General features: G+C 42.7%; 1 protein-coding gene across 1 annotated transcript in view; it reads right to left on the bottom strand.

The window, feature by feature from the left end:
- LOC149445314 (uncharacterized) overlaps window positions 1–25,753 on the bottom strand; it is a 117,302-nt gene that overhangs the window by 33,414 nt on the left and 58,135 nt on the right. Inside the window, exons 11-19 of the mRNA XM_089653900.1 lie at window positions 17,780–17,890; window positions 17,405–17,613; window positions 17,242–17,317; window positions 13,776–14,063; window positions 8,381–8,626; window positions 8,080–8,232; window positions 2,909–3,084; window positions 1,833–2,025; window positions 418–537 (exon numbers count right to left, since the gene is read on the bottom strand). Of these exons, the coding sequence (XP_089510026.1) occupies window positions 418–537; window positions 1,833–2,025; window positions 2,909–3,084; window positions 8,080–8,232; window positions 8,381–8,626; window positions 13,776–14,063; window positions 17,242–17,317; window positions 17,405–17,613; window positions 17,780–17,890 (1,572 nt within the window). The remainder of the gene's footprint in view (window positions 1–417; window positions 538–1,832; window positions 2,026–2,908; window positions 3,085–8,079; window positions 8,233–8,380; window positions 8,627–13,775; window positions 14,064–17,241; window positions 17,318–17,404; window positions 17,614–17,779; window positions 17,891–25,753) is intronic.

Raw genomic sequence — 25,753 nt, 5'->3', positions numbered from 1 at the left:
CATCTTTTTGCAGGTAAAAAAAAAGGTAATTTATTATTTTTGGTTGCAGTAGCCTGTGCTGCGAGCATTCGTTCGACAAAGATAGCTCTGCCACCCATGGACACATATGTGCAGCATGCAGGCGTTAAAGCAAACATACCTCTGCCATTTATGTAAAAGGGATGAAGGCCATCACCGGTCAGCAGTAAGTTGTAGGTATAAATATGTAGACTACATGCCACCAGTGATGAAAGAACTTGTTATTAGGGTGGCAATGGCAGGTGCCGTAGAAATTCCACTTGAAAGGGGTAGGAGCACCAAGAGGTGTGTGGGCCCGTTACATTTTTGTTATAGGGCCCCATGATTTGTAGTTACACCATGATTCCCACAGCACATACTTATATAATTTACTGTTTATCCTTGAACGGTCAAATGTACCTGTACAGTTCTTGCCATCTCCAGTGAATCCTAGTTTGCAGTGACAAGTATATGAGCTATTGGAATTGATACATTCGGCATTTTCGTGGCAAGGGTATGGATAAGGAGGCAAACACAGATCTGCGGGTACAAACATGGAGGTTAACAGCTGTAAGAGAACCAGACATCCCAACCACACTTAACAGAATAATCCATATTCTTGAAGATAAGTGTTGAAGCATCTAAATGAGTCACACAGGTATGATCAGAGATTGTTACAGCAAAGAACAAGAATGGGAACAGACCTGCCCCATTGTGCCAGTATTTCTTACTGAGCTGCTCATCATTGAAGCAGTTTCTGGGCTCTCCGTGCCAACTGAAATCACTGATAAAGGCCTGCTTTACAATAATTTTGCAGCTGTAGAATTATTTTATTTAAGGAAAGAAAATAAGAAAGCAACATGCATGAAATAACAGGATGCCTGTACGGTATTCCCGATGTTCATTATTTGGGGATTGCAAGATGGGGGACAGCCATCGTGTCTACTATTCTACCCTAGCCAAAGTGTGGCTCCATCTACTAAAGTATCAATCCACCCAAAACTGTTACTTTTGTTTTAGGTGGTGGAGTCTGGTGGGCTGAATTAAATCCTGGCCTTTTATGTATCTTGAAGACTACAACAGTGAGATTTTCCTGAGAATTTTTGGGCAATCCCATTCACCATTGGCTCCTCCATTTAAAAAGAGATGTGATACATAGACTGCTATGCTCTGATGAAGAGGGTTTGTCCCTTGAAACTTGTTACCTGGAAAGTCTTGATGACACCAGGGTTGTGTTGATACATCCATACGAGGGATACCCTGCCACTTGGGTCTGGTCTATATTATCTTTTGGTTATTGTGTATGCAAGCATTACTTTTTCCTTTTTAATAAAGTTTTATCTCTTGATAAAACTTGCTGTATGTCTGTTTTCAAGATATCCCAGTGTGAAGAGGGCAGCATCAGTGCAGCTTACCTGCGTGCTGTAAGAAGTGACATTTGAATGGTCTATACTACAGCTTTTCTGGTCCTTTACGAAGTCTTAAGCGCTACAGTGTCATTTGGAGATACATTTTGGCTGAATTAAAACCTGGACTTTTCTATTTCTTAAAGACTAAAACAGTGGGATCTCCCTGAGAATCTTTCCAATTCCTCCTCCTTTCCACCTGGAAGTTTTTTGGGTGATCCCACCTACCATCAGTTCCTCCTATTTCATTCAACATAATATAAATACTAATTCAATCTACAACAGTGCGAGAACAAACCTTTCATAGTGGCTGCAATAGGTGTGCCACTCCATAAACTCAAGTGTAGAGATCTCACCAACAGCGTCCCAAAAAAATCTAAGACTAAATGTATAAATTGTTTCAGGATTAAAATTACTGCATTAACTTACCATTCAAAAAGCACTTCTCGCCATCTCTACCATTGGCAACAGTTCCTGGTGGGCATTTGCTACAAATATATTGAGTTCCGGATTTCTGATTCAGACAGGGTACATCAGGAAAGCACGGTTCTCCACGGCATGGTGTGGCCTGGTTTGCACAAAATAGTCCAGAAAATCCATCTGGACAGATACAACCAACAACCTGGACAAACAAAAGTGCACGCATTACCCATTTATGTGTATGGTTGCATGATTATTTCTTTAGACATATGAATACTGAATCCAAAGATCAGTTATTATCAAACATGGCTTTGGTACAGAGTTTATGGAGCATCTAAAACTGATATTTAAAAGAGAAAACACATAATAGCCCCATTACTGCTGCCAACATTTTTTGCACACTTTTCTACAGTGTATATATTATATAGCCCTAACCTCAACACTTCCAAACCTTTGCTATACAATAGAATGCCAATTTGGGCCAGCTTATCTCATCCAGTATCAGTATCTGACCTTATAAATTCTATTTTGGCTGGATGGGCACAAATTCCCACAAACATACTCCAAAAAGATGTGGAAGGCATAGGATGTTTTCTTTCAGACTGTTATATAGACTCAGCTGAACAGGCAGAGCTTCACCTGTTGGCTGTAAATGTAGATATCAAATAATCCTGTGCAATATTTCAGATCTGACTACAAAGGATGAAAATACATTTTTTTTAAATTATGTTTTTTTTTGCCTTAAAATTATTAAATAAAATATACACCGACTTAATTTGTATTTCCTCCTAACTGGCCTGCATCAACAATGGAGCAGTTTGAGGTCTGTCATGAAGGCAAAGGAGAAGATTTCATTCTCAGGGCCAAAATCAGGGACATTTTTGCAAAACATGGACTGTACCCAACAATAAGGAAAATACGTTCCTCTACAATGGTAAATCCAGCTGGAAAAAGCTTAATCCAAATGTATTACAATTTTCATTGTACTGAGTTTAGATCCCTTAGGCAATTGTTAGAACTAACCTAAGACTAGGTTTTCATGATGATAGCTATAACCAAATCACCCATAAAGCCAGTCTACTTACCTGATGTTTCATTTCATAGTAATTTTCAATAATGATGCTGTAATCACACGTTCCACCATTGAGGCATCTGCAGATTTGAATCATTGGGATGAATATAGAACCAGAAAGATGGTCATTTAACTGAATGCTTAGTTGTGTAGGTCCTAAATCCTGGACAATCCATGTAAACTGACCACCTGGTAACACAAACAGCTTATTATATAAAATAAAACTTTGTAATAGAAAAATTATTTTACCCTTCCAGGAACATAGGTATGTAAAGGAGAAGGTGATATTCTGGAACTGTGGTTTGATGATATTTTTTATTTTTTCTGGTAAGCATATTGGCAACGTCATATCATCATAAATCATGTTACATTCTTCCCAATTTCACAAAGAAAAAAAACATTGCTATGTTATATATTGGTAAAGTTGATCCAGGGAATATCCGATTGTCTCTCAGGGGGATCAGGAAGGAATTTTTTTCTCAGCAGGAGCAAATTGGATCGTGCTTTGCTGGGGTTTTCTTTGCCTTCCTCTGGATCAACTGGGTGTAGGATTATAACTTTTTTTTTCTGTGGTTGAACTGGATGGACTTTTGTCTTTTTTTCAGCCAGACTAACTATGTAACTATGTTATAAGCAAAGTTCAAACACGTTAAACACTTATACATCTTAAAGTGGTATTAAAAGCTGAAAACAAAAAATTATTATATTGCAGCTTACCAATTCATAGATGTGGTGGCTGCAATGTTTCCTTTTTTTATGCTCTTTTTTCTGTATGATGCCTGGTGATCCAGCCAGTAAGTCAGTTCTCTATCAACTGCCTTTGAAAGACCAAGTTGTCCAGCAAAAATAGCAGCTAAAGGACCGAGACAAACCATTTAAAGGGTAACTTCACCCTTTCTCAAAAAATTATAAGGTGAAGTAACTCCAAATATCCTGACCATCGCTCCAAACCCTACTGAACATAGTGGCTGCAATGCCCATGCTGCTGGTGTACTGGTCTGTATACCATACATTGCAATACACAGCCCTGGAGTGGGTATCCACCATAATGCTCACAGTGACAAGTGGTCATTGGTCAGTGAAGCCACATGACGATGCTAACCAATGAGAAGCACATCTGGAGCTTCATCCAGAAGATGTCCCAGGAGGAAGAATGTTTTTCATTGGTTAGCGCAGTCATGTGGTCATGCTGACCAATGAGTGTTTGACATTGCAAGCTTTATGATAGATACTCACTCCAGGGCTTTTTGTGTGGAGCAGTGTACAGACCATTACACTGGCAGCACAGGGCATCACTGGCTTGGAGAGGGCAACCAGAACATTTGGAGTTAGTTCACCTTTTCACTTCATGTAAAAAGGTGAACGTACCCTTTAACATAGATGTTTATAATGGTCATCTTTTATTAATTTACAGTATGTAAAACCTTTTATCCTGAAAGGATTTGAAGAAAAATGTTGATGTAACTGTTTAAAAAGTGTTAGCTGAAATTTTACTTTAATTTTTTTAGTTAAATCCATTTAAATCTGATAATGCCTTCAATACTACCCTCTCCCCAAACTGACAATGCTGCTGACCAAAGTGTTTCCATTACTCCTCCATCCAGAATGGAGACACCCTAAGACAGGAAGCGTGTTACTGGCCAGATCACAAGGTGAAAAAACAACTATTATAATTTTATTCTAGTTTTGAATAGTGTAGGGAACATTTAATCCCCTTGTCCGGTTTTCATTGCTGCCTGTATTGCATTGGGGTGATTTCCCTTCCCTTATCACATCTTTTTGGGTCCCAATACCCAAAAAAGATGTGAGAGTAGAAATCCCCAAAGTGAGGTGAATCACCTCTTAGTCCCCTTGTGCCCAATCTGCAGCCCAGGGCCAACATGCAGACCTTTGAAAATTATCGTGTGGCCTCAAGGCTGTCTTAATAGCATCATGGGACCCTGGGCAAAGTAATGCACTGGGGCCCCTATCAGCCTGCCCCAATTTACGAACATACTCTCAAGATTAGAAGTATAAATAGTTGATAAAGTTAAATATATTAACGTATATTTATTAGTACTTTCAAAAAAATTGATGTTGATGTGGAAGCATTCCATTAATCAAAGACTAATCAGCACAAAGGGCACAGTACGGGGAAGGGGGGGAGAGGGTGAAGGGCACAGCACAGTACAGGTTCTGGGAAGCTGCTCAGGCCATCCAAGGCCAGCTCAGTAAAAAGAGTGACTGTCCAGCATTAAGACATCATTGTGTGGCCCTCAGACTACTGCAAGCAATCGTCTTTGTTTCCTTTACCTAGGTGCATACTCCAGTTTGGCCTAGGAAGGAAGATACTCTTTATACTAGGTTGTAGCAGTTAAATGTGTCACAAATACATTTTTATTGGGGCTGTAGGGAGTACCAAATGTGGAAGCAATGATTTACAAAGGGGCTGTAATAGTTGTGGTCTCTAGCAGTCTAATGTAATGTAGCTCCAGTCTGAAGTCTGAAGTCTTGTCTCTTGAAGCATGTCCTCAGTCTCCAACAACTATAGAATGCCCATAGTCTTTGACCACCTTTTTTACCATGTCTTCAGTTTACAACAGATTTCTGTAGCATTATATTCAATAAATATGTTATGTGGCCCTTTCATGATGTCAAGGTGCGCACTTGAGGTCCCTTATACCAAGAAAGTTGAACACCACAGTCTTAGACCATGGCCACCTGAACTGAAATTTTAAAATGTTGAATTTCCTATCAGTTTTTGTCCTAAGGACAATGGTCATAAAGAGAAATAAAAAAGGTGAATCTCCCCAGCAGCGACAAAGATAGCAATAAAAAGTGGATAAAAGTTATAACCCTTCCTCACTCTGATCAGAATTAAAAAATATCCTTTGGATGTTGGATACATTTCAAAAGGGAAGTACATATAATATTCTGAAGGCAATAGGTATGTTGTGAGGTCAGGCATGGTTAGACTGAGGAATGTCCTCAAAAATCATTTATGGTGACCAGACATACTTGTTGACTTTTAAGCACTTCCCAAATTGCTTACCATTTTGAATGCACTGGGCTCCCTCCTGTCCTTGTCAAATGACCAAATGCAGGTGTTCACCTGATCTCTCCTGAACATGAGGTTCAGAGTTCAAGCAGAGCCTCAACTAGGCCAGCCCTTCCTGAACACCCGTCCCTATTGCTGAGATTTGGTCTGCATGACAAGGCAAATATTTCAGGGCAACCTTTTCTGTCTTTGTGTTTTACTGAGCATTATAGTCAGAATAAGAGAAACATTACTTATACAAAATTAGCTTGCTTAAAAAAGGAAGTTATGTTCACATTAAAAATACAACACTAAAAGGCCATTAACTGAAGAGAAGAATTACATTTTTCATGCAAAAAGACCTTTGGTGCACAGAAAATGGATTTATATTCTCTCAGTGGCTATTGAGTTGGGCTGACTTTTTCTTTTGCTGTCTGGGTAACATTTGGTGTGATTTACTGCTGTTTCTGGTCCTGTAGACATGAAAGGAAGAGAGGGGAAATCTCTCTCTAATGCAGGCCATAGATGGGTCGAAAATCGGCCGATTTTTCGGCCGAAAATAAAATCGGCCGATTTTCGGATCGTTAGTGGGCGATTTGGTCGGCCGTTTTTCGGTATTTTGGCCGTTTTTTTTTTTCCGGTAAAGTTGGAAAAAAAAATCGGCCGATTTTGCCGATCGGCCGATTTTCGTGGCAATTAGTGGGCAAATCGGCCGATTTTTTACCGATAAAAAATCTGCGCATGAGCAGTGACCTGCAAGAGGAAGACAAAAAGAAGAAAAAGAAGAAGAGGAAGACGATGAAGAAGAGGATGAAGAAGAAGAAGAGGAAGAAGAAGAGGATGAAGAAGAAGAGGATGAGGATGAAGAGGATGAGGATGAAGAAGAAGAAGAGGATGAGGATGAAGAAGAAGAAGAAGAGGATGAGGATGAGGATGAAGAAGAGGATGAGGATGATGAAGAAGAAGAGGATGAGGATGAGGAAGAAGAGGATGAGGAAGAAGAAGAAGAGGATGAGGATGAAGAAGAAGAAGATGAAGAAGAGGATGAGGATGAAGAAGAAGAAGAAGAAGAAGAAGAAGAAGAAGAAGAAGAAGAGGATGAGGATGATGAAGAAGAAGAGGATGAGGATGAAGAAGAGGATGAGGATGATGAAGAAGAAGAAGAAGAAGAAGAAGAGGAGGATGAGGATGAAGAAGAAGAGGATGATGATGATGATGAAGAAGAAGAAGAGGATGAGGATGATGAAGAAGAAGAGGATGAGGATGAAGAAGAAGAAGAGGATGAGGATGATGAAGAAGAAGAGGATGAAGAAGAGGATGAGGATGAAGAAGAAGAAGAAGAGGATGAGGATGAAGAAGAGGATGAGGATGAAGAAGAAGAAGAAGAGGATGAGGATGAAGAAGAAGAAGAAGAAGAAGAAGAAGAAGAGGATGAGGATGAGGATGATGAAGAAGAAGAAGAAGAGGATGAGGATGAAGAAGAAGAAGAAGAAAAAGAAGAAGAAAAAGAAGTAGGATGAAAATAAGAAGAATTCCAGTCCAGCAAAAAGTGTCTCTGCAGAGAGCTCCGCTATTTCTGACAGTTCTCTGACAGTTCCTTCACATGTACAGCGGTTGAAACATTGTATCTATTTGTTTCCGAATAAAAACATCTGTATCCTAAATGGAAACAAATAGATACATTGTTGCAACTTCTATAAATGTCAAGGAACTGTCAGAGAACTGTCAAAGAAATAGCAGAGCTCTCTGCAGGGACACTTTTTGCCGGCTCTAGACGGGTAGAAAATCGGCCGATTTTTTTTACCATTGATGGTAACGTCGGCCACTTGAACAACCGATTTTTCATTTTTTAAAAGAAAAATCTGCAGTTTTTCTCCCCATCTATGGCCTGCATTAGATAGGTATCCCCTTTGACAGGTTTCAACTCTATTTCTCTTTTGATGACTGTACATTTTTTGATTACCCATTACTTTCTGTCCTGTTCCAATGGTTACCAGAATAAATAGAGACCATAAGTCTCCCCAGCAAGGACACCGATGGCAATAAAACCTGACAAGTATTGGATACACTATAAAACCTGCAACTGGGAAGCAGGTAAAGTCAACAGCAACAGTTCTAATAACAAGTAATCCATAATCTGATTATTTTATGGTGGTAGCATGACTTACTCGTTGTAATGGAAGCTCCTGGTGGAATGGGCCTTACAAGTGAAAACGATACTGTGTCATTATTTGGATCATATGCGTTAAATATCACCTTGAATGTATTATTTACTTTCAGCTGAAGTATGGAAGGGCCAAGAAGTCTTGGAGCTCCATTACCTAATATAAAATAAAAAGATAAAGCATGGCTATAAAAGTGTTGGACATGGTTTGGTCAATTTGGCATTGTATAGGAGCAAGATGACCTTGGTGGACTAACCCTTGTCACCAAGCAGTAAATCCTCTGATGCAAGGGTGGAGTTCTTACCATACAATGTAACCATCTGTTTAAAGTCATTAAAGGCTTTTGCTGTCTGACGCCCCACAGCGCTGTTATTGGACATCAAGTAGTCATGTACACATTGGATTAATCCTGAGCATGTCTCATTTGCATCTCGCAGTGCTGTTGGTGCAGCTGTGCTCAATAAAGCTGAAGTGAAAGTGGGTTTAAAAGCTTTCCAAATCTCCACACTTTGTTTAGAAACCAAAAGGCTTTCAGGAACTGGCACAATCCCTGGGAGAAAAGAAAGATGTTTTAAGCAAAAATATAATATATACTATAATATTATGGTAAAAATAATAAAATATAGTTATAATAACATATACAGTTAGGTCCATATATATTTGGACACAGGCATAATTTTAGATTTTTCAGGTATTTATCAAAACATAATTCAAGCTATAATTATATAATGGATATGGGCTGAAAGTGCACACTCTCAGGTTTAATTTGAGGGTATGTACATCCAAATTGGAGCAGGGATTTAGGAATTACAACTCTTAAAGTTAGCCACCCCTCTCTTTTTCAAGGGACCAAAAGTAATTGGACAATTGAATCAAAAGCTGTTTCATGGCCAGGTGTGGGCTACTCCTTCATTATTTCTTCATCAATTAAGCAGGTAAAAGGTCTGGAGTTGATTCTAAGTGTGGTATTTGCTTTTGAAATCTATTGCTGTGAAGCTACATCATGCGTTCAAAGGAGCTGTCCATGCAAGTGAAACAGGCCATTGTAAGGCTTCAAAAACTAAACAAATCCATCAGAGAGATAGCAGCAACATTAGGAGTGACCAAATCAACAGTTTGATACATTCTGAGGAAAGAAAAATGAACTGGTTAGCTCAGCAACATAAAAAGGCATGGATGTCCACAGAAGACAACAGTGGTGGATGGTTGCAGAATCCACTCTATGGTAAAAAAAAAACCCAATCACAACATCCAGACAAGTGAAGGACACTCTCCAGGAGGTGGGTGTATCACTGTCAAAGTCTACAATCAAGACCAGACTTCACGAGAGCAAATACAGGGGGTTCACCACAAGGTGCAAATCATTCATAGGCCTGAAGAAGAGAAAAGCCAGTTAGACTTTGCCAAAAAACATCTAAAAAAGCCAGACTAGTTCTGGAAAAGCATTCTTTGGACGGATAAAACTAAGAATAATCTGTACCAGAATGACGGGAAGAAAAAAGTGTGGAGAAGGCTTGGAACAGCTCATGATCCATGGCGGAGGCAGTGTGATGGCATGGGCATGCATGGCTTCCAGTGGCACTGGGTTATTGGTGTTTATTGATGATGTGACAGAAGACAGAAGCAGCCGGATGAATTCTGCAGTGTTTACAGATATACTGTCAGCCCAGATTCAGCCAAATGCAGCAAAGGTGATTGGACAGCGCTTCACAGTACAGATGGACAATGATCCAAAACACACTGCAAAAGCAACCCAGGAGCTTTTGAAGGAAAATATGTGGAATATTCTGTAATGGCCGAGTCAATCACCTGATCTCAACCCCATTGAGCATGCATTTCACTTGCTGAAGGCAAACCTAAAGGCAGAAAGACCCACAAACAAAAACACTGAAGACAGCTGTAGTTAGAGCCTGGCAAAGCATCAGAAAGGAGGAAACCCAGTCTTTGGTCATGTCCATGGGTTCCAGACTTCGGTCAGTCATTGTCAGTAAAGGATTCTCAATGAAATATTAAAAATTAACATTTTATTTATAATTATAATCATTTATCCAATTACATTTGAACCCCTGAAAATGGAGGGACTGTGTATAAAAATGGTTGCAATTCCTGAAATTTATACTTGATATTTATGTTCAACCCCTTGAATTAAAGCTGAAAGTCTGCACTTCACATTCATTTGGATTGTTTCATTTTAATTTATTCTGGTGGCATACAGAGCCAAAAGTATGCAAATTGTGCCTGTGCCCAAATGTATATGGACCTAACTGTACTATAAGGACTGTTTATAGGGACAAAACAAGTGGCTATATCGTACAACGTTTTTTTTTTCTAAATTAAAGTGTCACTAAACCCACATCATAAAAAACTATCGATGAATGCTGTATTACATGCCGCTCACACTCAGTCACTATGGGTTTCGTTTTCTGTATTCTGCAAATAACCTGGTTGATCGTTTTTGTTCTCTATCTCCCCCTCCTGTCCTCACTGCAGTTTAGGCAGCTACTGCACATGCTCAGTTTTCAGTGAGTTTCTATCCTGCGAATTTCCTTCCTATCATATCCCTATCCCTATCTGAGCATCCCATGTCCCATAGAGTCACACATGTGGGCATATCCACAGTGGTAAATGACAGCTCACACCCTTCCTCCTCCTCCATGCCTACTAACCAGCTAAACACAATGGAGGTGGGATATTACATCTTGATTGATGGAGGCTTCACATCCCTGTTATTCTAAAACACAGGCTGGAGGGGTGTGGCACCAGTGTTAATTTTGTCAATTAAAATATTTTCATTGAGAAAATTAATACTATTTTAGTCAACTAAAATATGACTAAAACTAAAACAATTCAGATTACTAAAATATGACTAAAACTAAAATGCCATTTTATTTAAAAGACTTTGACTAAAATTAAATGGAAATTTGACATAAAAAATAATACTGGTCATATATCACATATCTGTATCTGTAGGGCATGTTCAAACCTTAATGCCATAAATAATAACATGTTATTAGATTTTTACTTAGGTGCACATAATGAGTTTGGAAATTCTAGAGAAATGCCTAAATAATGCAGTATAATTTAACTAAACCCATTAGATTTTAGTCTACTAAAATTATTTTACTCGACTAAAATGTAATTGAGATTTTAGACAAAAACACTTCAAATGACTAAAATATGACTAAAACTAAAATTACATTTTAGTCAAAAGACTAAATTGAAATTTGTTATCAAAATTAACACTGCACAAAACAGCCTATGACTGGCAGAAATCCACCCACACGTTATTGCCAAAAAATAATAAATAATTGATTTCAAATATATTTTTGTATGACAATTTAAAGCAGTTAATTGACATTAATTATTTATTTTTACTCTGTATCCCAAAGGCTTTTTTTTTAACATGTGACCAGCAGTAAAGGACTAGAAACTCCTCCTGCTTATGTTTCCCTGCAGACAGGCTTGGAAAGATCTGGGTCATGTGATAGCTGTATATTTTTTTTTACGAAAAAGGTACCTAGGTACTTAGATTTTTTTTTTATTAAAATAATTACAGTGCCATCATCCACATACAGAAAGAGAAGGGATCATGTCAATTAAACTGTGTGTTTAGTATCACTTTAATGGACTTGTTAAAAACTGTGTGTTTTTATTCACCGTTTACATTTTGTTTGTGAATGTGTAGGAGCAGGGGCGGACTGACCATTTGGAAACTCGGGCACTGCCCTAGTGCCTGGGGTCAGTAGGGGGCCCCATGAGATGCCCCTGGTACTTTTTTCATAGGCTTTTTTGAGTTTGGGCAAGGACACAGGGGCCCAATGATCCCCTATTGCCCGGGGGCCCCATGAGTTGTCAGTCCGCCCCTGTGTAGGAGTACTATGTATCCTTTACTCATTCTCTTAGGGGCTGGTATCTAGGGGCTTCCAGATTCTCATAAGCCCCCTGCGTGCAGAGCCCCAAAAACCACTGGGCCAGGGTGGTGGGGAGGAGGCCCTTGTCCACATGAACACAGAGAAAAGCTGCTTTGCCAGAAGAGTCCCTCCTAGCAAGGTACCACCCCCATATTGAGGGCATATGGCATGGTATTCTTCAGGAGGGATTTCTTGGGTTTGATCGGCCCTGGATACAAACAGTCTGCATCCAGGTCTGTTCGCTTGCAGGTAGTCTCTGCTTGAGATTCTGCAGTTAGCTCTGGGAGCCATCAGCCTCCCATTGATTTTAATGGGTATTCTGCCTGAAGCTGATTGCTGGGAAGCCCCACTGGGTCCCCTACATGTAATTGCTAATATTCCCATTCACAAGCATAAATGGGGCCTTAAAGGATAAGCTTGCCTTTCATAATATGTTACATGTTACACCCATATTTAGGGTGTAACATGTTATGAATAGATCAGCCCCTGCCCCCTCCCCGCACACCCGCTTTGACAGCTATCTTCTCCCCCCCTAGCTATCAAAATTTTAAAAAAGCCTCACCCACATGGCCACATCACTAATTCACAGTCCTTGGTAGTTCATTGATTCTTCCTGTATATCTGCTTGCCCGTACATCCCATCAGGGCCATTGATAAGAGTCCTTCTGTACGGGCCCCAGGCCAGCAGGGGGGCCCAGGCAGCTGAGTAAATTGGATGTGAGCAAGGAGAGTGATTGGCACAGCAGGAAGGGGGTGGGGCATTACTGGAACTGTTCCCCTCTATGGCTCCCTCTGCAACAGCTGAAAACTGGATTCTTCTCTCTTTTCCACTGGTTCCAGTAATTGCCCCCCACGACATCCATCACCCTCCCTTTGCACCATACATTTCCCCTGTGTGTCCCCAGACCCTCAGTGCTAACTACTTTCCTCCTGTCCTTACCACTGGCAGCTGCAAGCACACAACAAGATCCTTCAGGATGGAGAGTGGCGGAAGGGTTTGGTTAATATGTCACATTTAGCAGCCCCTTCCCTTCCTAAATGATCACAATGAGTGATCAGTACCAATCACTCACTGTGTTCATTCATAACTGAAGCATAGTAAACTGGGGGTTTTTTTGGGGGGGTGGGACCTGTCAGGCTGGCTGTAGGGGGCCCTGTGGTTTCTAACAACAGCCCTGCATCCCGTACATCCTGTACGGGTCAGCAGATATACTGACAGGTCTGCAGGAGACCTGCATCGCACCAGTGATCTGCTGATCATTGGTGCAATGCTTTACAGGCTCCTATAACAAAAAATAATAAATGGACATTTTTTACCTACAAAAAAATGTGCATTTATTTTATTTTTTCTGCAAAAGGTGAACTTAGCCTTTGAAGTGAATTTACTGCTTGGTCAAAATATTGAAATGCTTTAATTTGTATGATCTGGGCACAGGTTCACTTTAAAAAGAGCAAGTTCAGGCTAAAAGTAAAACCCAATCAGTGAATGGTAACAATAAATATTTTCATGTAGCATACTATAATAATAGAGTCATACACAGTATCATTCCCTCGATTTACACTGAAGATTGTAAATATGAGAAAAATGCCCATTGACATATACAAACATGTAATTTATGGAAACCCGTGCACTTGTCTACTGTTTCCAAGTGAAGTAATTACACCCTGTCTTCATTAATGATTCAGTGATTTTGCATCTCATTAGCAGAGAATACTTGTTCTTTGGTTACCCAGCTGCCTCTTTTAAATCCATATGTTAAGGCTTTCGTTGTACTTCACAAAACTTACACGAAAGGGCAAAACTATAAAGGTTTTCCTCATTCGGCAGAATGTTCTCCGGGAAAGACAAAACAAGTCCATTGGACTGCGTGATGTCGTCATCTTTACTTGAGCTCCATATTCCTAGTAGGCCAAGTGTTTTATGGAGGAACGTCTGCGGTAGAAGAACCATGGCCTGCAAAATGGCGCCTTCACCCATTCCCACAGACACCTGCAGACCACAACTGTACACAATGGCAATCCTTTTTTCCTCTAGCTTGAGGAGAGAAAAACTGTTTTGGCTGAAGTACATTACATCTGCAAAAGAAGATGGAATACCATATTCAAAGATTAAAATATTGTTTAATATGAATCACTCAGTTTACACATTTGCGTTTTAAGGTGCACCTTGGAACATGCTGAAACACATATGTCATCAAAGACGATGTATAGATAGATGCTACTCATGTCTAAGTGCTGCACTGATGGGCATTTTTGATAATAGCATAGGTCAATGGTGGTGAAACGTGTTGAGAATGTGTGGTTTTTGGGTTGAGATTCCATGTATGCAGTTACTTTGCTGACAACTGAATAATAATTTCAGAAAGAGCTAACACTGGAGTGTGACTTATATCTTTCTATATCCCTTAGGATTCACATCAGAACTTGGCAAGGGAAACCGATGATTTGTATGCGTTTCTCACACCATGTTCAAAATGCACTAGATGTGCAATCTGCTGCCAGTGTCAGTGTATTTCTAACTACACCCCAAATGCAGACTGCAAATGCAGTACATTTGTCCACATCACAATACCATGTGATCTGGTTGCAGTGTGTTTTTAAAAGTACTACTTTTGGTGTGATTCAGGGCAATTTCAGCACATTTAAAGGAATGGACTGAAAATCCCAAGTTCTTGTGCAATCCAGGTATGAATTGGTCCTTAATGATGAGCAGAGACTGACTACAGGAGCTGACACCCTGGGTATTCATGGACGACAAGAGGCTTGGGTCTGGAGTAGTGCCGTGGATTTGGGTATGTCTTTACGTACAGTGTGTTAACATGTGAGCTAGGTGCAGCGTGAATCCAAATTTGTGAAAAGAAGAAGATTTCAAACAGGCCTGGTGGGGAGGAGCACCCATCCAAAGCCACTTACAGACTATTACAGTGATAGCGGTCTGAAGACCTGAAGATGCCATCAGTGTCTGCCATGAGACTGTGGCCTGGCTGGTCCACACCCAAGGGGAAGGCTTCCCGGTGGAGGTAGACATGGTCCCTGCACTCTCCCTACTTTTCTGGAACCTTTCCTTATCTCTAAGCACTGTCCCTAACAGATGGAGAACCAGTCCCTATGCTAGCCACTCACATGAGTGTGCTGAGCCCGGGAGCCAGAGTCACGAATAGACTCTGCCTGACCAAAGATGACCGCCAAATCATATGGGGCACCAGCATCCAATCACATAGCCGCCCTTGTGTGACTGAGGAAATCAAAGAGGAACCAAATTCCCCTTAAAGCGGAGTTCCAGTAAGTTTTGTGTTTATTGAAAGCCAGCAGCTACAAAAACTGTAGCTGCCGACTTTTAACCATTTGAATACCGGGCAATTTTCCCCCTTCCTGCCCAGGCCAGTTTTCAGGTTTCAGCGCTCTCACACTTTGAATGACAATTGCGCGGTCATACAACATTGTACCCAAACTAAAATTTTATCATTTTCTTCATACAACTAGAGCTTTCTTTTGGTGGTTTTTAATCACCGCCGGGGTTTTTATTTTTTGCTAAATTATCAAAAAAAGACCGAAAATTTTGAAAAAAACAAGTTTTTCTTTGTTTCTGTTATAAAAGTTTGCAAATAAATAATTGTTCTTCATAAATTTAGGCCGAGATGTATTCTGCTACATGTCTTTGGTGAAAATAACCCAAATTAGGATGTATTTTTTAGTTTTTAGGAAAGTTATAGAGTTCACAAACTATGGTATAGATCTGAATATTGATCAATCCTGAAGTACTTACAGCCAATCTAATTTCTTGAGGTCCAAGAATGTCAGAACAGTACAGATATCCCCCAAATGACCCCTTTTTGCAGAGTAGACAGTCCGACGTACTTCATAAAAGGCATGGCAAGTTTTTTGAAGTTGTATTTTTTTTGTCATAATTTTTCAGAAAATGAAAAAATGCAAAAAATTATTTTCACTATTTTTTTTTTTACATACTGTCACCAGTGCAGTACAGCATATTCATATAACTGGCATGGCGGTGATCAGGGACACTGACTGGTGACAGTATGAAAAAAAAATATATATATATTTTTTTTAATTTTTTTATTATTTTTAATTTTTTATTAATTTCTTTTTTTAAGATTTTTTTTTCAGATTTCACTATATCCAAAGTAGTACAATGTTACCATAGTAATATTGTACTACTTTGGGGAAGTGATCAGTATTTTTTTTTTTTTTTACACAATTTGCTTATAGCAAAGAATTACGTTGCTATAAGCAAGCATTTACCTGAATGACAACGTTTCATTCAGGGTTTTTTTTGTTGTGCTTAGCTGTGATTTGGCCACATGATGTGATTAGCTGTGACCATTCACAGCTAGACAGTAGTATACAATGGATGGCATGAATGAAGCCATCCATTGTATACAACTGTCATGTGACCTGCTGTGATTGGTCACAGCAGGTCACATGGTACCAGCAACGGGGCCGATACTCCGAGGTACACGGCTGGTGACAGATCGCGCCACTGCGCGGCTCTGCAAGCACGAAAAGTGCGCATGTGCGGGAGGATGCCATTTGGCGTCCAACCCGGAAATCCAATACATTTTGCCGGCCGCCTTTTGGCTATTGGCCTGGCGTGTATTGGTTAATAAACACACACTCACCTGTCCCAGAGTCCAGTGATGTGCTCACCCACGCCGTCCCTTCTCTGCCTCTTCTCTCCCCAGCGCTGGCATCACAACTGTGGGCACCAGGCTATGACAGCTTGCGGCTTCACAGCCAGGTGCCCACTGCGCATGTGTGTGTCATGCTGTGCATCCTGATTGGTCTGGCAGTCTTCTGGGACCTGCGAAGGTTCCCAGGAGACTGTGGTAGGAAGGAGGGGGCCGAACTTCTGGCTCACTGCGCCATGGCGACCTGAGCCAGAAGTGGGAGCGTGTACCTGTCAAAAACAGATATCCTCTTCCCCCCAAAAGGTGCCAAATATGGCAGTGGGGGGGCGGGGAGGCAAACAAGTGGAACTCCGCTTTAACTTTCTCTCTCACCTGCATTGCCGCCACGGTCAACCACCACCTGCAGGGAAGAATACAGATTGCATCTGCCTACAAACACATATTGAGAACTATCGGATAAACATACCAGAACGTAGGAATTCTAATTAAATAAAGTGCCAGTATTTGATGTACTGGTCATTATTTGTAAAATGTTTCCCTTTTAAAATTTGGTCTATTTTATGGCCCAATGATATATATTCTCCCCCATAATACTTAGAAATACTTACTTTTCTTGAATTCCACCTGTTTATCATCCACTAAAGCAAGCAAATCTTTCCTGTTTTCAGAAATTCGCCATTCTACCTGCAACCCACACAATGAGATAAAAGTCAGCGTACAAGAAAAATGCTGAAAGATGTCTTCAGATGTTTGAGTGCGCTAGTCACGTACCTTGAGCGTGCCTTGGTAGAATGCGGCCAATCGTATAAGCGCGGTGGTATTTGCATATCCATTCTCCCGTTTTTCTGTCTGACCCTGAAGAGTGAAGACATTTGCTCCCTTGGCAGATGAAAGCCTGACAATGACAAACTCCCCGAGACCTTTAAATGTGTATTCTTGTCCATCAAACATAGAGAAATGCAAAGTCCCATATACTTGCCCTGAGAAGAATAGAAAACATCCAGAATGGTAAATCAGTAGACTACAGGAAGATTAAAGGATGCCCGTGCTATACATACTGTACCAACTACAGATGTTTTTCCTATTAAAATGCTTAAAAAAGTGAAAAACAAAGTGTGACTCTGACACATGGCATAAGTGACGTACCCATGCCTGGTGATGTATAGTCTGAACAGGATACGGGGGGTCTTCTGTCATAGAATAAATGGCACAGAGGGGTATTCATACAACACCACTGGAAAGGGAGCAGATCTTTATCTGTTGGGAAAAGAATGACAGTTATTACAGGATGATAGTGCTTTTCTACTAAACTCCAGGGAGTTATAAAAGATACAAATCCAGCTCTGTGCTCCTTAACCACTTGCTGCCCAGTGGAATTTTTTAATTTTTCCCACACGTTAAAATCTACTTTTTTACTTAAAAAAAAAATACTTAGAACCCCCAAACATTAAATATATTTTTGAAAACAGAGTCCTTGGAGAATGAATTGGTGGATGTTGCAATTTTTTTTATTATGCATCTCTTATTATTATCACATGATATTTGCACAGTCATTTACAGTATCAAACACAAATTGTTAAGAAAAAAAAACACTAAAATGGATTTTAGCGTACATCTACACACTGTAATACTGAATTTGTTGTTATGATATAAAAGATGGTGTTGTATTGAGTAAATAGATACCAAACATGTTAAGATTCATTATTTCGTGCACCTGAGCAGGGGCGGACTGACCATTTGGAAACTTGGGCACTGTTCGAGGGCCCGGGGTCAGTAGGGGGCCCCATGAGATGCCCCTGGTACCTTTTTCATAGGCTTTTTTGAGTTTGGGCAAGGACACAGGGGCCCCATGATCCCCTATTGCCCGGGGGCCCCATGAGTTGTCAGTCCGCCCCTGCACCTGAGAAATAGTTACAAATTATGGTGCCTAAAATTTTTCATAGGCTAGGTTTTGCAAGCAATAAATGAGGTACTTATGTGTACGTTTGAATTTACATGTGCAAGTGGGCAGGGGTAGTTTTAATTTTTTTGTATGATTTTTATTTATTTTATTCATTTTTTATTCATTTTTTTAATTTCATTATTAAAATAAATACTTTTTTAAAATATAACTTCTTTGCTATCACAAGGGGGCTAACAGGCTCCCTATGTGATAGCTTTGGGCAGTGACAGGTACTTTTTATGGAGACTTCAGGGATCTATTAGCTGACCCTTGATCGTGCTTGATTAGCTGCTTTGCTGGCTGTAACAGCCAGGGTATGATAGCTCTAAATACGGAAGTGACAAAATCATCATCACAACGGGCGACATTCATCACAGAGGAAACATATCTTCCGCTACTTTTTTCATGGCAAGCAGTTTAGGTACCTAAATTTGAGTTGGTATCAGTTTCTTGCAGTTGCTTGTACAGCAGAGCTTAGACTGAAGGGGAGGCACCACAAGAAGAAAATCTGTTGTGCTGCAGTGCAAGGAGCATACTCATTAGAGGAGAGAGCGGAGTGACAGAGAGGTAAGCTCATCGGTGTACTTCTCCCTTTACTGTCCAGTCAGTGGATAGGAAGGAGGCTTGAAACTCATCAGAGGCCTAATGATTGGTTATTTCTAAATATAGGGAGGAGCCTAGTTTCTGACTCTATGGAAGTAGGCATAGTCAGGTGGTTTGCAAAGCAGTCCGTGTGATTGCAAGTAAATACGAGAACTGTACCAAAAGTAATGCAAAAGCGGGCATACATTTTTTCTATTAACTTACATAGGTTCTTAAAATTTCATGTTAGTAAAGTAATTATTCCTCTGTAGTAACTCTTCTTCTTCTCTTTCATTGCAGTTAAATGTTGGATTCCAAGCAGAAGCAATGTGCCGCCATTGAGTTCTTGATGAAGGAGGGGTGCGGTCTGTCCGACACCCACAGAAGGCTACCAAATGTTTACAGAGATGAGACCATTGACAAGGGTAATGTCTTGTTATTGGTGACTGTTATAATTAATGTCATCTCCATCAACATTTTGCAGTCTTCTGTGGATGTCCGGCAGCCAGCACACCTTTTTTGTCAAGAACTCAGTAACGGCACATTGATTCTGCTTGGAATCCATTTTTCTGCAATGAAAAAGAAGAAAAGTTACTATAGAGGAATTTAATCCCCCAGGATCCTATGGTGACTACCCCTGAGACCCAGAGGAGAGTGATTCATTTTGCTGACCCCCACCGCAGCCCCACTACTAGAGAAGACCTCTAAAGGTGACATCCCATTACTGAGAGAGAATTTATCCAGTGTGTGCTGCACCTTTTCCAGGACAAGAGGGGACCTCTGGCTTAGATCATTGCGCTTATATAACGTGCATCTGGTGAGTGCGCATTTGTAATATTTCCTGCACGACACCATGTTTATGCCTCACCGGATTAACGAAGTCACCTATTTTGAATCCAACTTATATTAACGGAGAACTGTATATGATTAATTCTGGACAGTAATATTGGTTCATTTGATATCCATGAGGTTTGGTCAGCCTCAGGTATATACACGTGTATATTGTTTATTAGCACTGCACTTTTTATATTTTAAATATTTCTAAAAGTTTTTTAGGTTCCCTTTTTAGTGCATCAGCTGCTCCTATTTGATTGCTCGTAAGCGCTCGCTGGACCACTCTTTTGTACTATAGAGGAAGAGTTACACTACTAACATCTGAAATTTCAACAACCTATGTAAGTTAACCACTTGAGCTCCAGAGGATTTACCCCCCTTAATGACCAGGCCTCTTTTTGCTACTCGGCGCTGCACTAATTCAACTGATAATTACGCGGTCATGCAATGCTGCACCCAAACGAAATTTACGTCCTTTTTTTCACACAAATAGAGCTTTCTTTCGGTGTAATTTGATCACCTGTGCGCTTTTTATTTTTCACGCTATAAACAAAAAAATGCCAAAAATTTTGAAGAAAAACAATATTTTTTACTTTCAGCTATAAAAAATATATAGTAAACTCAAAGTTGGTTATAAATTTAGGCCAAAATATATTCTGCTACATGTTTTTGGTAAAAAAATCCCAATAAGTGTATATTGATTGCTTTGTGTGGAAGTTATAGCGTCTACAAACTATGGTAAAAAATACTGCAATTTACTCCATTTTTCTGCTATACAGCGCTGCGCTACAATTGCGCGGTCATGCAATACGGTACATAAATGAAATTTACATCCTTTTTTTCCCCACAAATTGAGCTCTCTTTCAGTGGTATTTGATCGCCTGTGCAGTTTTTATTTTTTGCGCTATAAAAAAAAAAAGACTGACAATTTTGAGGAAAAAAAAAACAATATTTTGGACTTTTTGCTATAAAACATGTCCAGTAAAAAAAATGCAAAAATCAAATTTAGTCATAAATTTCTGCCAAAATGCATTCTGCGACATGTCTTTGCTAAAAAAAAAACCAATACGTGTAAATTAATTGGTTTACGTGAAAGTTATAGCTAGAGATGAGCGAAGAAATGAAAAATTCGATTCGACTGATTCGGCGAATTCGTGGACAATATTCGATTCGAGTCGAATAAATTCGCTGTGAATTTAACTTAAAAAAGGGTGTTTCTAGGCTTCAGAGAGACTTAATATTAGTGCAGAACACTGTACCTTTAATTTAAATGCCCTTGGAGTCTGCTGGGGAAGAGAAATAATACTGTCAGTCAGTATGACATGCAGATGAGTGCCGTCGATCTTAGAATCACCGCACACTTCACTCATTTGGGCAGTCACGGGGCCAAAACCAGAGTGTGGAGCCACAGTGTGGCGGTGGAGGCAGCAGCAATGGGAGGCCATACAGCACCCTATGACAAAAATGGAAACCACCAGCAGTGTGAGGAGACCTGAAAGTGGCACATGGCAGAGTGTGGCGATAGAGACAGCAGCAATGGGAGGCCGTACAGGGACCCATGACACACTCTGGACCTGGCAGCAGCATGAGGAGGCGGTACAGGGGCCCATGACAGATTACGGGCCTGGCAGCAGCATGAGGAGTCGGTACAGGGGCCCATGGCAGATTACGGGCCTGGCAGCAGCAATGGGAGGCCGTACAGGGACCCATGACACACTCTGGACCTGGCAGCAGCATGGGGAGGCGGTACAGGGGCCCATGACAGATTACGGGCCTGGCAGCAGCATGAGGAGTCGGTACGGGGGCCCATGACACACTCTGGACCTGGCAGCAGCATGAGGAGGCGGTACAGGGGCGCATGACAGATTACGAGCCTGGCAGCAGCAACTTGGACAGGAGGACGTTCAGCTTCTGCACCGTCGGGTGCGTGCTCGCAAACTGTTGTCTCTTGGAAACGGATTCCAAGAAAGACTGCTGACGGAATCCGTGAAGAGGAGTAGCAGGAGAAGGAGCATCTGAACGAGCGGAATATGCCAACAAGCGACAACAGTGGCCCATGACAGATTACGGGCCTGGCAGCAGCATGAGGAGTCGGTACGGGGGCCCATGGCAGATTACGGGCCTGGCAGCAGCTATGGGAGGCCCGTAATCTGCCAGCACCCTATGACAAAAAATGGAACCCACCAGCAGTGTGAGGAGACCTGAAAGTGGCACATGGCAGAGTGTGGCGATGGAGACAGCAGCAATGGGAGGCCGTACAGGGACCCATGAGAGACTCTGGACCTGGCAGCAGCATGAGGAGGCGGTATAGGGGCCCATGGCAGATTAGGGGCCTGGCAGCAGCTATGGGAGGCCCGTAATCTGCCAGCACCCTATGACAAAAAATGGAACACACCAGCAGTGTGAGGAGACCTGAAAGTGGCACATGGCAGAGTGTGGCGATGGAGGCAGCAGCAATGGGAGGCCGTACAGGGACCCATGAGAGACTCTGGACTTGGCAGCAGCATGAGGAGGCGGTATAGGGGCCCATGGCAGATTAGGGGCCTGGCAGCAGCTATGGGAGGCCCGTAATCTGCCAGCACCCTATGACAAAAAATGGAACACACCAGCAGTGTGAGGAGACCTGAAAGTGGCACATGTTTGGGGCATGATTCATGGCGGATTTAGTCAGTTGTGTCAGGAACTGGTGGTTTGAAATCCAGACTAATCCACGCCTGATTCATTTTCACAAACGTGAGTCTCTCCACACTTTGGGTGGACAGTCGTGTCCTCCGCGGAGTTGCAATACCTCCTGCCGCACTAAACACGCGCTCCGATGCCACGCTACTGGCCGGGCATGACAGCCTTTCAAGGGCAAATTCAGCTAGTTGGGGCCAAAGGTCAAGTTTCGTTGCCCAGTAGTCAAGGGGATTGTCTACCTCGGTTGGCAGGGTGCTGTCCAAGTAGGCCTAAGCCTGTTGTTTGAGGTCCTGCTCCAGGTCCACCTGATGCTGCTGCTGCTGCTGCGGCTGGTTAGTAGTTTCCTCACTGCGCTGGTGAAGAAAGCTACTCATCATCGACTGCAGACTGAGGCAGCCGCTGCTGGTGGAGCTGCCACTGCTCCTACCACCCCACCCCTCCCCTGCTGCCATGGCAGCGGAACACGAGCGCACAGGGCCCACAGTGTCTGAGGATGGACGTTGGCGCAGACAGGCAGAGACCAGCTGACTACATAGGTGTTTTTTATAGTACGTTATTTTGGCCTCCCTCTCAGCAGGTGTGAAAAAGGCCACCATTTTTGAACGGTAGCGAGGGTCCAACAAGGTGGACAGCCAAAAGTCATCCCTCTGTCTGATGGTTATTATTCGGCTGTCGCTACGCAAGCAACCGAGCATGCTATGGGCCATTTGTGCCAAGGAATGCGAGGGACTCCCTGCCTCCATCTCCACAGCATACTGCCACGGTGCGTCTAGGTCCTCTGTCTCCTCTTCCTCCTCCTCTACCAGATGCTCCTGCTCCTCCACTCCTGTCCGCTGAGTGGAAAAACCACCCATTTCACTCAATAATTCCTGAGCACCAATGTCCTCCTCTACCTCCTCCTCTTCTTCCAGTCCTGCCCCCACAGGGGCCATGTGGCGTTGAGATCTGTGCGCCACGTCTACCGCACCCTGACCAGCCATTGTTAACAGCATTTGTTCCAGGACGTGCAACAGAGGAATGACGTCGTTCATCCCATAGTCCTGCCGACTCACGAATAGCGTGGCCTCCTCAAAGGGCCTGAGCAAGCGCAGGTGTCACGCATGAGCTGCCAATGGCTGACATCTAAGTTACACAGGGAGTACCTTTATCTGCTTTTAACATCAGGAAATCTGTGATGGCCTTTTGCTGTTCGTAAAGGCGGTCTAACATATGTAGGGTTGAATTCCACCTTGTTGCAACGTCACAGCATGAGGAGTCGGTATAGGGGCCCATGGCAGATTAGGGGCCTGGCAGCAGTTATGGGAGGCCCATAATCTGCCAGCACCCTATGACAAAAAATGGAACACACCAGCAGTGTGAGGAGACCTGAAAGTGGCACATGGCAGAGTGTGGCGATGGAGACAGCAGCAATGGGAGGCCGTACAGGGACCCATGAGAGACTCTGGACCTGGCAGCAGCATGAGGAGGCGGTATATAGGGGCCTACGGCAGATTAGGGGCCTGGCAGCAGCTATAGGAGGCCCGTAATCTGCCAGCACCCTATGTCAAAAAATTCAACACACCAGCAGTGTGTGAGGAGACCTGAAAGTGGCACATGGCAGAGTGTGGCGATGGAGACAGCAGCAATGGGAGGCCGTACAGGGACCCATGACAGACTCTGGACTTGGCAGCAGCATGAGGAGGCGGTATATAGGGGCTTATGGCAGATTAGGGGCCTGGCAGCAGCTATAGGAGGCCCGTAATCTGCCAGCACCCTATGTCAAAAAATTCAACACACCAGCAGTGTGAGGAGACCTGAAAGTGGCACATGGCAGAGTGTGGCGATGGAGACAGCAGCAATGGGAGGCCGTACAGGGACCCATGACAGACTCTGAACTTGGCAGCAGCATGAGGAGGCGGTATATAGGGGCCCATGGCAGATTAGGGGCCTGGCAGCAGCTATAGGAGGCCCGTAATCTGCCAGCACCCTATGTCAAAAAATTTAACACACCAGCAGTGTGAAGAGACCTGAAAGTGGCACATGGCAGCAGAGTGTGGCGATGGAGACAGCAGCAATGGGAGGCCGTACAGGGACCCATGAGAGACTCTAGACTTGGCAGCAGCATGAGGAGGCGGTATATAGGGGCCCATGGCAGATTAGGGGCCTGGCAGCAGCTATGTGAGGCCCGTAATCTGCCTGCACCCTATGTCAAAAAATTAAACACACCAGCAGTGTGAAGAGACCTGAAAGTGGCACATGGCATGAGAGACTCTGGACCTGGCAGCAGCAGGAGGAGGCGGTATAGGGGCCCATGGCTGATTAGGGGCCTGGCAGCAGCTATGTGAGGCCCGTTATCTTGCAGCACCCTATGTCAAAAAATTTAACACACCAGCAGTGTGAAGAGACCTGAAAGTGGCACATGGCAGCAGAGTGTGGCGATGGAGACAGCAGCAATGGGAGGCCGTACAGGGACCCATGAGAGACTCTGGACTTGGCAGCAGCATGAGGAGGCGGTATATAGGGGCCCATGGCAGATTAGGGGCCTGGCAGCAGCTATGTGAGGCCCGTTATCTTGCAGCACCCTATGTCAAAAAATTTAACACACCAGCAGTGTGAAGAGACCTGAAAGTGGCACATGGCAGCAGAGTGTGGCGATGGAGACAGCAGCAATGGGAGGCCGTACAGGGACCCATGAGAGACTCTGGACCTGGCAGCAGCAGGAGGAGGTGGTATATAGGGGCCCATGGCAGATTAGGGGCCTGGCAGCAGCTATGTGAGGCCCGTAATCTGCCTGCACCCTATGTCAAAAAATTTAACACACCAGCAGTGTGAAGAGACCTGAAAGTGGCACATGGCAGCAGAGTGTGGCGATGGAGACAGCAGCAATGGGAGGCCGTACAGGGACCATGACAGACTCTGGACTTGGCAGCAGCATGAGGAGGCGGTATATAGGGGCCCATGGCAGATTAGGGGCCTGGCAGCAGCTATGTGAGGCCCGTAATCTGCCTGCACCCTATGTCAAAAAATTTAACACACCAGCAGTGTGAAGAGACCTGAAAGTGGCACATGGCAGCAGAGTGTGGCGATGGAGACAGCAGCAATGG

The sequence above is a fragment of the Staurois parvus genome, unplaced genomic scaffold, assembly GCF_062004578.1.
Source record: "Staurois parvus isolate SC_StPar_1 unplaced genomic scaffold, SC_StPar_1.0 ptg000727l, whole genome shotgun sequence".
NCBI classification, from domain to species: domain Eukaryota; kingdom Metazoa; phylum Chordata; class Amphibia; order Anura; family Ranidae; genus Staurois; species Staurois parvus.
This window is presented reverse-complemented; position numbering and strand designations above follow the sequence as displayed.